The sequence below is a fragment of the Ptychodera flava genome, chromosome 7 (assembly GCF_041260155.1).
Source record: "Ptychodera flava strain L36383 chromosome 7, AS_Pfla_20210202, whole genome shotgun sequence".
Lineage (NCBI taxonomy): Eukaryota > Metazoa > Hemichordata > Enteropneusta > Ptychoderidae > Ptychodera > Ptychodera flava.
Window position 1 is genome coordinate 3,514,795 of NC_091934.1, and position 14,212 is coordinate 3,529,006.

The 14,212-nt window shown below is 35.7% G+C and overlaps 2 protein-coding genes across 7 annotated transcripts in view; one reads left to right on the forward strand and one right to left on the reverse strand.

Moving 5' to 3' along the window:
* The window catches only part of LOC139136583 (NAD kinase-like), a 45,221-nt gene extending 37,055 nt beyond the window's left edge, over window positions 1-8,166 (reverse strand). Inside the window, exon 1 of one of the 6 annotated variants that reach the window (XM_070704335.1) lies at window positions 7,963-8,166. In XM_070704335.1, the coding sequence (XP_070560436.1) occupies window positions 7,963-8,060 (98 nt within the window). In that variant the 5' untranslated portion in view covers window positions 8,061-8,166. Of the gene's footprint in view, window positions 1-276; window positions 377-1,506; window positions 1,767-7,962 lie in introns of those variants that run through there. The other 5 variants (XM_070704334.1, XM_070704339.1, XM_070704337.1 and 2 more) reach the window with 5 other exon arrangements.
* Window positions 8,167-8,608: 442 nt separating this feature from the next.
* The window catches only part of LOC139137759 (espin-like), a 29,653-nt gene continuing 24,049 nt past the window's right edge, over window positions 8,609-14,212 (forward strand). The window contains exon 1 of the mRNA XM_070706024.1: window positions 8,609-9,102. Coding sequence (XP_070562125.1) covers window positions 8,609-9,102 — 494 coding nt within the window. The remainder of the gene's footprint in view (window positions 9,103-14,212) is intronic.

The following is a 14,212-nucleotide window of genomic DNA, read 5'->3' on the forward strand; positions in this document are numbered from 1 at the left end:
GGCAGTAGTCAATACAAGAGACAACAAAATAGCCATGAACATACACGACCATGAAGTTACTTGATCTGTGGTTATTGTTAATACCAGTGGCACTGTCCCTCTAGCCATTGAGGTACCAAAAGACCTCCATGTTATTGTTAATACCAGTGGCACTGTCCCTCTAGCCATGGAGGTACCAAAAGACCTCCATGCTCTATCACAGGGACTGTGATCAATCATCCATGGTTCAATTGTAGTCAATCAATCTGTAAACCTTTAGACAGAAGACAGTCTTACCTTCTACTGTTTATGACAGAGCATGGAGGTGTAAGTGAGATTTCCTTGTACCTCCATGGACAGACAGAGCTCTGAGACACACCATTCTACATAGCACTGTACCCTGGATGGCAATGGTCATGCACTGATTAGCAGGTACATATAAAATAATACAGTTCCTTCTCTGAGTATGATAAAAATAAACATAGGATGGTGTTGGAAACAGTCTTAAATTTGTTAATCTCCAAGACCAGAAATAACTGCTTTGAATCACTATATCTCACCAACTGATCGAGATCTTAAAAAGATCTTTGGGTTATAGTAAGTTTAACTTCAATATATAGTGAGCATGACAACATGGAGGTAAAAGAAATTTAACCTGATTATCATACCATGGAGCATGGATGTCTTTTTACTTACATCAGTGCATGTAGGTACGATAACAGTACATGTGATCAAACAAAAAAGTTTGCTTTTATCAGGAGTGACCTGTGACTCTGAGCATGCAGGTAGAAACGATAGGAAATCACACTTTGTGTGTGTGATTTCTCACCTTTCTATCTGACCTTTGATTAAACACCTACAAGCACCTGTCGATGGAACTTGCTGGAAACTAGTATAAACCAGGGAGGTATAAATAATGAGCAAGTTACATGAAAATTCTCCAATTTCAGTAAGTATTTAATCACCAGAAGGATCAATAAACAAACCATAAAAGACTAGAATCTATAACTCATTAAAGCAGTTATATTTGTATGAATCATTCATCATGGCTAGGAATGTCATTGCAATTCATAAATAGTCTGTAGCTGAATGTTGAAAGAGATTTTAACCATCATTTTTAGCTCAATGATCCAAGTTTTCTCAGAGACTAGAGAAAATGAATAGACAAATTGAACAGAGTGAATATGTCTACAAGTTATATACTGTTGTAGCTGTCTTATCGACCACAATGGAACTAGACTTTAACATCCTAACATCTTCGTATATGTTTACATTTGTAAAATAAAAAACCCATGTACCATGGACGTATTAGTGTATAGACATATGAGAGAGATTTATACAAGTCAAAGAAAAATTCAACATCTGTGAATTTCTGAGAGAACAAATTTCATAAACACCAATACTTATTAGCTATATCTCATCAAAAACCCCATCAAACTGCAAATTCGTCTCAACAGACTGCTGTGTTTATGGTATTCAGGGGTCACTAGAAATCAGGCTATGCATGGTGTTGTCTTCAAGACTTACCTTATTTCACACTCTACATCATAATAACCATCATCGGCATCTAGTGACTCTGAACATGATCTGTTATGCGTTCGTAGAGACATGTCTTTCAAAATTCAACAAGCCAGCTTCTAAATCCTAAATGTTGACTGCTAGAGGTCACCTCTGCATTGTTGCTGTCTATCCTAGGTGTTCTAGGCTTCAAATGCTCCTAAAGCTGCATATTAATGGTGATGACACACGGCGAATCTGCCGATATGAGTAACCTTTGAACCCTGACTAAACTGGATCATGTGAGCATTTAAATTGGGGTTAAAGTTCATCTACCCTTTACTTGTCTGGCTATTGGCATACAAAATTTGCATGTCTAAAGAGCTATCAATGTTTTGTTATGGTGATATCTGTGTTTATAAATATTCATGGCTGAAGCTGTCAAGGGATAGACTGGTATTTTATCACAGTGGAGAGACTGTGGTTATGCTGTCTTACCATTCAATAATTGTTTTTTGTAGTTTCCAGCCGATGGAAAACCTCATCATATTTTGTGGGAGTTAGATCCTACATTTATTTGAGATCATTTCTAAACAGCAAGTAGTTGTCACTCATGATGAATTAAATTGTTCACTATTTTTGTTTTATATGTCATTGGCAACCACAAGTTCTTGTTCTACTCCCAAACATATTTAACGTTGTCACCTACTTAGCAGTTTGTCAACACAGCGGCTATAAAGAAACTCTATTCACATATTGCTATTGTTTACACTTGAATTCTAGTCCAAATCAGAATACATTTGTCAACAATACCAATGCAGTTTACAAATTCACAGGCTGAGTTGATAAGCTGAATACTGAGTATTTCAACATGCTTTCATGGGTAGAACATGAAACTCTTGTTATAACAAAATCATGAAAACAGTGAATCATCAAAGGAACAGATACTTGGCTTTTTTAAAAGAAGCACATATTGAGCTACGCTTATGCGTTCGATATACATGAATTTTTGGTCATGCTTCAACTTTTGCATTTATTTCAATATTCCCAATAAAAGACTTATCCATACGACTAATGCCCCATAATGGTAAAATGACCAAACCTTCCAGTGTGGTTGATCATTGAGGCTGCACACTAAGCTACCTCCTTAGATTGACCAAGACCAAAGTTTTGAACCATACGCCTGAATTGGAAAAAGTACTGAAACAGTCACTAATTTGAGAGGTAAAAGCTGTGCTACAGACTGTGAGGTAATCCCACATACTTTGATGTTGTGTTAGAGCAAAACATTGGTACGTAGCAGTCAAGAAATTTTTGTGTGCCAAACAATGAAACTCCAAACTCAAATGACAAGCGATGTACAAACGTTTCTTTTGACAATTTTATCAGCTGCACTGATTAGCTATTTACGTTAATAATGAATTTATTGTTTTTATCTTCTTTTAAGTGGTTTCCAATTATATTCTTAATCATTCTATACTTTATGTTACTTGTTGTGCTTTGAAATATTGTATTGTACAAAAATAAGTGCTAATATAGAAACTATTAAACATTTATCCAGGCATTAAATTCTCTTCTCCCTAATCAGGGCTATTGCTACCCAATCACCAGCTGTCCAAATCTGACAAAAACAATTTAAATGTCAGATGTAATGTAATGTTGGCATCCAAAGTAGTGCACAAAGGAAATATCTATACACCCTCAAGATTGCCACTCATGTCACTGTATAGCAGGTTCTTGTCACTGCAACATTTTCCCCCACCCAGTAACAACCAGGATTCGAATCTAACATAAAAAATACATGAGAACAGTTCCCGGCGCCACTACGCCGGTGTAATTTACAACCTAGTCAAGGGGGTGGACCTGGGTCAGGGCTCTTACCTAACTTCTGCAATTGCAAAATGTGTGAACGCAGAGTACAATTACAGACGTCAAAAAATAGTGACAATGTCACTGGTCGCTCCCATATAGTTATCAAAACAAGCTAAAATCAAGCTAAAAGATTTTTTTATCACAAATAGAAACAATTCCCCCAATAAAATAAAATTATACAAATTTCACCAGAATTTGATCAATCTTACTGACGTCACCCGTAAAACCTCTACACTAAGTTTCAACTCAATTGGACGTGTGGTTTCAGAGTTAAAAAAAATTTTTGATCAAAAATGAAAAAAATAGCCAAAAATGCAAATATGCAAATTTCACCACGATTTGCCCTGATTTGAGAAAGGTCACTCCTATGCACTTCCATACCAAGTTTCAAATCAATCAGACTTGTGGTTTCAGAGAAGAAGATTTTTTGACCAAAATGGGAGAAAATTACAAAAAATTCATGAAAAATAGCAAGTCCAAGATACTGACCCAAGATGTGCACAATCATTTCAGGTCAGCCCAAAGTACTTACATGCTAATTTTTCATCTAATCTGCTCAGTGGCTATTGAGATTTTCAATAAAATGTAAACTTGTAAACATATATACATATGGCTATGGGAGCTAACAAACGACCCAATGGTCGACAGAGCTCTGCTGTGTTATGAAGAGAGCAACGTTTTGTGACATATGTATTGATGAAGAAGGTTGAGATCTTTGATAGCTCATTTCAGGATGGCCTGACCTAAAATGGCAAAATTAGCTTCAAAAATACAAAATTGATGATTTCATCATAATTATGTATAAAAATGTATACCAAATATCAAAGCTATCACATGAGTAACTTTTGAGAAACAAATATTTTGACCAAAAACGGCAAAAACTGACCCAAAATACAAAAATTGAAGATTTCATCAAATTTCACTATATCACACTAAGAGAACCCCCAGGAACCTGTATACCAAATATCAAGGCATCAGACAAGTAGTTTTTGAGAAACACATTTTTTGACCAAAAATGGCAAAAATTGCACCAAAAATACAAAATTGCAGATTTCATCATATATTCTGTATATCATATTTGGTTTATCTGTAGGAACCTGTATACCAAATATCAAAGCTGTCAGACGAGCGGTTTTGATGAAATAAATTTTTGACCAAAAATGACAAAAAAATTCCTTAAAAATACAGATTTGCTTATTTCATCACAATTTGAACAAATCCAAGTTGGGCTATCCCTAGGGACCTGTATACCAAATATCAAAGCTGTCAGACGAGCGTTTTGATGAAATAAATTTTTGACCAAAAATGACAAAAAAATTCCTTAAAAATACAGATTGGCTTATTTCATTACAATTTGAACAAATCCAAGTTGGGCTATCCCTAGGGACCTGTATACCAAATATCAAAGCTGTCAGACGAGCGGTTTTGATGAAATAAATTTTTGACCAAAAATGACAAAAAAATTCCTTAAAAATACAGATTTGCTTATTTCATCACAATTTGAACAAATCCAAGTTGGGCTATCCCTAGGGACCTGTATACCAAATATCAAAGCTGTCAGACGAGCGGTTTTGATGAAATAAATTTTTGACCAAAAATGACAAAAAAATTCCTTAAAAATACAGATTTGCATATTTCATCACAATTTGAATAAATCCAAGTTGGGTTATCGCTAGGGACCTGTATACAAATATCAAAGCTGTCTGACCAGCGGTTATGAAGAAGGAGATTTTTTACCAAAAACCCCTTTTTTGGCACTAATTTGCATATTTTTGGCAATGACAACTTCATTTGAACAAAATCTCATCTACAGCCCATCATCCATGTACACACCAAATATCAAGATGAAATGTGCAGCGGTTTTGGAGTTTTTGATGTTGACGGACAGACATACAGACATACAGACATACAGACATACATGTATACATACAGACATTTTCCTAGCCTATAAGAATAGCTTCCATTGCCCATATATACATATGGCTATGGGAGCTAAAAAACCCCATGCGGTGACTTTGGGAAATAGTTGTTCAGTTGACATTGTGAATTCAACCATATGACAGATGTGTCCTTTGCAGCCGGATGCATAATAATTGGTCTGAAGAGGAAGTAGCACTTTTGCTTGTCATATGGCAAGAAGAGAGCATCCAGAAATTGATGGATGGCACTTCCAGAGACAATGCAGTTTATTGAACAATAGCAGACAAAACAGCAGCCAAGGGACAAAAGAGAAGCCCTGAGCAGTGTCAACAAAAAATACAAACCATAAAGGAAAAATTCAAAGATATAATTGACCACAATAACAGAAGCAGTTGGGGAATGAAGACATGCCATTTTTTTGATGAACTCTGTGAAATCCTGGGCGATTGACCAGCGATAAAATCGATAAGCCATTTTTATTGTTGATGTGATGCCTAACATGACCGTAGAGGGTGTCAGTTTTAAAAAGCCAGTGTGGACACACACAGTTTCCTCAGGCCAATCCCCTGTCTTTGCAAAGTGTAAACACATACCTTGCAACACCCTAGGAAACTCACAGTGAGAACAAGACTGATCACTGTTTATTTTATGAATGAGAGACGCTATCTGCTATGACAACCAGTAATTCTATTATGCAGTTTTGCACCCTTTCAATGGTGAAGCCCCTTTCAAAATCAGACCCACCCTATCAAATACTTTATCTACATACATTTCATGAGTATAAGCTATTTCTGAACAACATATGGTAGTACATACCAATACATTTATTTACATCTTGGACTGAAATTAATTTTCCTTTGTTTTTATGAAGTTACCAACTGTCCATCAAACTTGCTAAAAGCGTGTGTATTTGACTGACTGGATGGTTAGCAGTTTCTTAGCCAATAGTGAGCCCTGCCTATTCTAAATACTTGCTTACTTTCATAAGAAACATGATCTGCTGTGACGGCATGACAAAGGCTTGCTACAAATGTAACATCATTTGATTGCACTGCATGAATCCATCCAATATCGGTAATAGGAGAGAAAGGAAACATGAAAACTTACAAGTCATTCACTTTTTGAAAAATTACTTCTATACAAAAGCTTATCGATGGACCCTTTTCACTTATTCAAATGAATTACAATTAATCTCACTAAGATTTTCTGAGCTATTCTATTGTGATCTGAAGACAACTAATATTTCTAACATTCAGCTTTAAAGTTGACCACAAGAGATTAGTAGACATATCGGTATGTGAGTCAAGATCCGGGTAGTGCCAGTGGGTCATTGGTACAATGAACAACAATAGAAAGGATCATTCTTTGAAAGCCTTTTTGTACTCAAAAGTCAAACAAGGAAACAACCTTGAAAAAATCTCTTGTGGTACAAGAGTCATCAGGAAATATAGGAATATATTTTCTGAGAAACCATCAAGACTACATGCCCTGCATGACATACACTAAATCTTGTATTACTATTAGATAATCTGCCACACAAGAATGATGTCATCCATCATCCAGTATGTATGGCTTGGTTAGTTCAGTTCAATTCAGTTTGAAAGAGGGATAAGATATCCAGTTAGGATAATTACATCCCTTGTGATGTAATTATGGTTAGGTCAATGCACTTAACATTCTCCCTTTCAAGGGAGTGTCTCGAGATCTGGCTGAACAAACAACCTAAGCTTGCAAAGTTGGCACTATATGTTGAAACTGTGGTAGTTTTATCATGTAGCTCTATCTTAAGGGTAACACTGTTTACTTTAACTTTTTACTTTTGCACTCACTGAAATATCAGTGACCAGCATTAGTGTAACTTACAAAGTCAAGCATCGAACAATCACATGAAGTCTGGGGTGAAATAAATAAGAACTTTTGTATTTGTGTAAAAAATCTAGACTATCTACAATATATACACGTTGGTTTAAAGAAGCTGTGATATCAAAAAATTGGGGTAGTCTCATGACTCTTCATTTCACTCTTAATATTGATAATCTACCAACATAAAAATGTAATAAGCCTTCATCATTTGTGGGAAAATAAACAACAATAGAACAAAACACCAGCTATAAATACTGTAAGTTAGCTAGGAAATCAAATGACAGAGTAGAGGGCTTTATGAAAATGTAGCAGAAAATTTGCTTTATTTTCACAAACATAGTCACAGACATATTTAAGATTTCCATCATGTCTAGATATTGACATCCTTCAAGCTCCTTTGAACAAGCATAATTGCTAATCATAACGTCATCATTATGCGTGACTTTTTCTTTATAGTGACGTGCACAAGTAGTATTTAATATTTGCACTCTAAACACTTTTAAATCATGACGTAAAAGATGTATGTGTCAATATCGTGCATATTTTTCTGCAAAGGTTCCGGATATCTGTATGTCGCCCTCTTGGGTTCATTTCTGCAAACCGTTACCATGAACAAAAAACTTGGTAAGTTTTGCTCTAGTAGCGTCTTTGAAAATTAGAGTACATATAGATGACTGATTACGATACCGATTGGCGGAAACTGTATTTAACCTAAAGGAAAATAGCATGATCATTTGACAAACAATTCAATGCGTATTGCTTTGACGAGAAGTCATGAATGTGGCGTGAGACGCATCGTAAACATTTGAAGATGTCGTGAATGAAACTTACCGACCGCGTCTCAAAGATGATGGTGCGGCCATAGAGCAAAATCGGTCACGCCGTAATGGTGTGGTCTGATCAGACATGGTGTTATCTGCTTTAGACATCCAGGACAAGTATGGCAAGACTTCTTCCAGGCAAGCCGTACGTCCCACGTCACTTACGGATTTGATGAACTTCCCTCTCTGTCCTCCGGTCTGTTGTTGTAGATCTGCGCATGCGGAGATCCGAACCCGACCTCTTAATTACGGGTGAAACTATTCCAAAGAATGTGGCCCTTTCAGAAGTCGCTGATTTCTTATCTATACCAATGTGTGGACAATCGCACCATTGGATCACTGGAAGCCATTTCCTCTACTTTAGTTTCGGTCATTACACTTAATCCATACACCTCAAGTTAAAATGACAACTCTAGGTATATTATTTCGCGGCTATACTCCCCTTTGAATAGTGCACACGTCCACTCATACTGTCTTTCAACTCTAAATCTGAGGTCAACAATTGGCACACCCAGAGCTGAGAGAAATATGGCAGTCCCAGTCGCGGATGGAAACGATAGAATGAGCTCGTAAGTTTGCTACCGGAATTTCTGCATTAATAGGAGATCGAGTGCCTTAATCGCTAAAAATCGACCACGTAAGTCAAGTGTGAAGCAATGTCCCTGGAAAAAGCTCTGCATGCCGCCAAACAAGGCGATATCGACACACTAAAGTTTTTACTGCTGAGAAGGCAACTTTCTGATCGTGTGTGCGATAAATTTGGAGCAACATGTTGTCATTACGCGGCCAGATCGGGACAGTTAGAAACACTGAAATGGCTCATTCTGAGTGCTGGCTTGAACGGAAACAAGTCATCGAGAAATGGGGCAACCCCTGCACACGATGCTGCAGCAGCGGGAAAGTTGAAATGTCTGCAGTGGTTGTTACAGGATAGTGCCGGTGGATGCTGGCTGAATGATGCGGACAACAGCGGTTGCAACGTTTTGCACTTGGCGGCCCGATTTGGCCACCTTGGCATATTACATTGGCTCGTCGAAGATCAAGCAATGGAAGTTACTAAAAAAGCTAACAATGGCATCAGTGCTGTACACTTTGCAGCTGCCAAAGGGGACAAGAATTGCTTGATTTATCTGCTCCAGAAGTCTCCGGGGTGAGTTGATGCAATTTATCAATATCGTGAAAAATAAGCATAACAATAGGTTGGGACCCGTGTACTGTACACCATGGAGCTAAAAAATTTCGCTCCATGTGTACACGTATGATGTAGTTATAGTCATTTATCTTTTCAATTTATCATGTAATTCCGAAATGTGGGATCGAAGATGCTACTTAGAGAAGAACAGTAGGATAGAATGGGTTTAGAACAGAGACCGCCCTTGTTTCAACCGTATTAAAACCAACAGCGGTTGCGCAAGATTGCTATAGTATTACTATTATGGTAATGGATGATGGATGATGGAACTGATAGATGCAAGTACACTGGCATGCTCTACAAATTCGTTATTTTTGTGGTTAGTTAACACTTTAAATAGACTTATGCCATCTTTAGATTGTTTTTGAATTGACAGAGACTGTTCAGTCTCTGATACATGCCGGAGCCCCTCCAAGGGTAAACAGAACACTGATCATGTGCAAACAGTGTGACGTCTGAAATTTCATCAGCAAGGTAGTCGGAAGCTTCAAAGATAGCTGCTCTGTCATATTATGAAGCTATGAGGTCTTTTTACCTCTCCATTAGTAGGCTAGCAAACACCATTGCCATGGCAAGATTTTCAAATACGATTTTGATAGAGAAACGAAAGCGACTTTTACCATAGACAAGGAGAGAAAGCCTGCACCAGTGTTCTTTTTCCTTGTAGTTGCATAAGCTGAACAAACAGCAAACCTTGAAGGATCTTGGAAAAATCAACTGATGGATTGTGTTGTCTGGAGATCTCTTGTCATATAATTGGGTCAAAGGTGATCTGTTTAGGATGTAAGCGTCGACATAGTGAAAGAGTCAGATGGGTCTCCTCTAACTCTCAAGTCAGTCTAGATGATAGCCCCTGTAAATGTAGTAATTTGGTGTGTACATCATTGCTAATTCAAATACATGTACCCTGGAGGTAGCATGTTTTGTCAGGTTATAAAAAGTAAAAAAACTATAAGGAACATAATTGTAGCAGTTCCCCCTCCCACCTAGTGCTGTTTTCATTGATTGTCATCATTGAAGTGTCTGAAAGAAAGCCACCGAGAGTACCCATGAATCTCCTGACCTGAAACAGGTACTGTGTTAGTGTTTAAATAATATTCTAAGAATGCTGGTTTGACAATGGTAACTTTGGGTAAGTATCACTGTACATATGTATCAGGGTGTAATGTCACTACATATCTAAGGTATGTCAAGGGCTAAAGTCAGGTACAGGTCATGACTCTGTCAATGCACAACCGGTTGAATTTATTACAGCCAATCCAGTTAATTTCATTCAGATAAACAAAGTTGTTGTTTTCAGAACAACAAACAATTTAAATGGGAACTGTTTGTACTTAATAAATGTCTTGGTCTGGTTAAACTGTGTTTTTGAAAAAATTAATGCCAGAGTTGTACACTTCATTGTGTTTTCACCAATAAGAAATGTTGGCAAAACAATGACTGTGCAGAGCAGAGTGTAGTCATAAATATTTCCCAATGGAGGTGATACATTACCAGTGAAGTAGCCACCATCTCATAATTTTGACTTGAGTTATATATTTTTAACGTCATAGGTAATGTTTGTCCAAATGGTTCCAGGATGAACACTTTGTATGAACACAACACCTGATTACTGTAATATTTCAAATTAGTTGCAACCCTAATGGTATTAAATTGCCATGAGTTTCTCATTCACTTGATCTCAATGTAGATTTCATCAGTACAGCCAGAGAATTGACCGATGTTCAGAGTTGTCATTTGTTGTCAGTTTATCTGACATTTTGTACAACTCTGCAGGTATTATCAGCACATGCAAATGATAACAAAAAGTAGATTGATGAACTTCCATGATCATAATGATATCACTTTGGAGTTAACAAACTGTTCACACAACATGGTAGCTTGTGTTTATGCGCATACACTGTTGGTATTCTTTTACAAAATGGCTGACTATGAATGTAAACTGGACTTGCCAGACAACATGACGTGGTAAACGTACATGTTTTATTTGTATGTCAACAATTTGTCACACTGGTTCATTCATCATGGACAGATCTTGTTTACATTGTACTTTCTTTATTTCTTTGACTCTCAAAATGTTCAATTGATCATAATGCCTTATCAATCTTTAGCCAAAGTTTATCTTTTGTATTGCTTGACCTGTCTGTCAACTACTGTGATCTTTGTGTCATATTTCTGTTTGAAAAAGATTCTCTTGGCTGAAAACCATAGTTACTATCAAATTCGTTTGGCTTTTAAATTTTGTGACATACTGTCATGTTTCAACTTGACTTTATTTTCCTGAAACACACAATGAATAAAAGAATTTATGAAGCTTTGATTTTAATCATTCAATTGACATTGTGTTTATTACCAGTGTTTCAAAATTTCTGAGCAAAATATGAATAGCATGCTATGTATAAGTGCATCCTATCAATAATATAATTTTCTGTCTCCTTTTGGTGAGAATTTTTGCACCCCTTCATTTTAGTATTCCAATGTTTGCATAGTTTGTGTTTATACATGTAGTTTTTTCATTCTCAATTAATGCCAAATATTTGTCGCAAATTTGTCTATAACTTAGGCAATTGCATTGTCTTGCAACTATTCTGCAATACCAAGTTTGAAATTGTAAAAAACACAGAAATAAACCAAGTTTGAAATTATACCAAATACAGTGACTGAAATAACTAAATGAGGCCAACTTTAAATCAGTAATTTCCAAAAGAATATAAAATTGAACTTCTTGAATGAGTAAAAATTAATTTATCTCAGAGATCTAGCCCAGACATGTACATTCAATGATGTAAAATATAATTTTTCAAAATACAGATTGTAAAATTGCCAAAAACCCCAAACTACACAACAGTATTTTAGTACAAAAATTATATCTGTGCATGTGTTCATTCACTCATGAAAACAACCTGTTGATCTTATTGTCACTCAATAAATTCTCTTTGAAGAACTGAATCACTGGTAAATAATTTATTCATATCTATTCATGCACTTATGTTTTTTTTCTAATTGTTCATTTTATCTACTTTTTTTTATTCTTTTCTTTTCGTTTATTTATTTTTACTCCCAGGATGTTTTAGCCATTTTAAATATACGGTTGGATTGATGTCCCTACTGTGACAACACTTACCCCCTCCTGGAGATTTTGGTTTCTTCCATTCGTTTTGACTTGTAGACTTACACAACATCCTTGCAGATGAAGGTTATAGTGAAATTATGATACCTGGTTCTGTACAAGCACTAAAATTTCAAACAGCACTCCATTGAATAGCATATAGTGTTACCCATAATGCCTCACACCATTGAATAACAATATCATCTGTTGCATCTCACAATCCCCCAGATAGGTGATGTATTTATATGAATCTGAAATTACAGCAGTCCATTCATTTATTCAAAGTAAATATTGGAGGAATTCTTAAAAACAATTAAGACAGTTTTGTATAAGGTGTAATTCAATCATGGATTTTATGATACATTTTTATAAAATATTGATATAAGTTGTACTAAATTTGAGTGTGAGATTTACGTTTAAGAATTAAGTTACACATTAAAATTAAATTCAATATTTCAACATTACAGGACAGATTGGCAGAATTTTCGAAGTGTTGTGTACAGAGATGCTCATAAAAAGTAGCAATACAGAAACCCTACTTCAACGTATATTTTGTGTCGATGACCATACTTGCTACCTTTCACCTCTGACCACCAACACGATAACAGCTGATGAAAAGTATAATGTTATCTTCAATATCAGAAATAGACAAATAGTGTTTTTATAATTTCATATTGAAAAATAATTTTAATATGAAATGATTGCTTAATTACAAGATTATAGCATAGTGGTAACAATTGTCAGCTGCTCTCTATGATACAATATTGAAATGCCTCACATTGCCATCAAAGTAGTACATATACATTGTGATGAAAGTATTTACAATACAGGGGATTTATCAATATGACTTCAAATCAATTCCAACAATTGTTATCATCCAAGGCAAGTAAATCACCATGTCGAAGAAACAAACAAACAAAACAACAACAACAATAAAGAGTTCAATTGAAATTTGGAAAAGAGATACCACATAGTGGACAAAGTCAAAGTTCAGAGATATTTAGGATTTCCTGCTTTATCACCAGACAAGTACAAATTTTGACCGTTGACGGATACATGATACAACCTGCACTAGATAGTCAAAGGTCACTTTGTAACATTGCAGCTGTGTAAATGAACAGTCCGGTCAAAGGAGATGCCTAGATCTCATTATTTTTCTAAAGCCATTTCTAATTGATACAGATTGGAGCATAAAACCTTCCATTTCAAAGATTTGCTGTTTGGTATTTGATAAATTTATAGACTTTTGTTGTTGACACCCAGTGCAGTTTTACACTCTTGTAGTTTGACCCTTCTTCTTACGAATTTCAAGCTATTGAAATTCTGAACCCATAAATTTTGCGAACAATTTGTACATTGAACTGAGGTCAACAATGACGATATCAAGAAAGGTAAAGTCTTTAAACTTTTAATGGTATGATTATACAATGTTAGGAGTGAAAAATGAAGGTGTGATTGTTATATGCAAGTAAATTGTAAATGTGGGTATAGTGCATATATTTTTAGCAAACATGCGTGCCCATTATTATCGTGACTACACAAAATGAGATGGTTATTTTTGAACACAGAGAAATTAACTTGCACTGAATATTTAATGAACGTTCATAGGCATCCTTATAGGTAATTATGGGACTACAAACATTAAATTTCTATCCAATTGGGATTTTGTGCGACTTATTGTAAACAAATACTGTTTGTACATAAAATTAAAGTTATCCATTGGCAATCCCAAAATCATACTAAACAGACATACTTCCATTTATAGATATTTAAATAATTTATGCACACAAATAATTGACATGCATAGCCCTGAACCCATGGAAATGTAATTAAATCTATCATTAAAGAAAGATACCTGGACTTACTGCACTGTGACTCTTAGAAGTGATATTGTGTTTTCTATCCTGTACTTGATGCCTTCCACACATTGCTATGCTCCAATAGCAGAAAGCTTTCAGT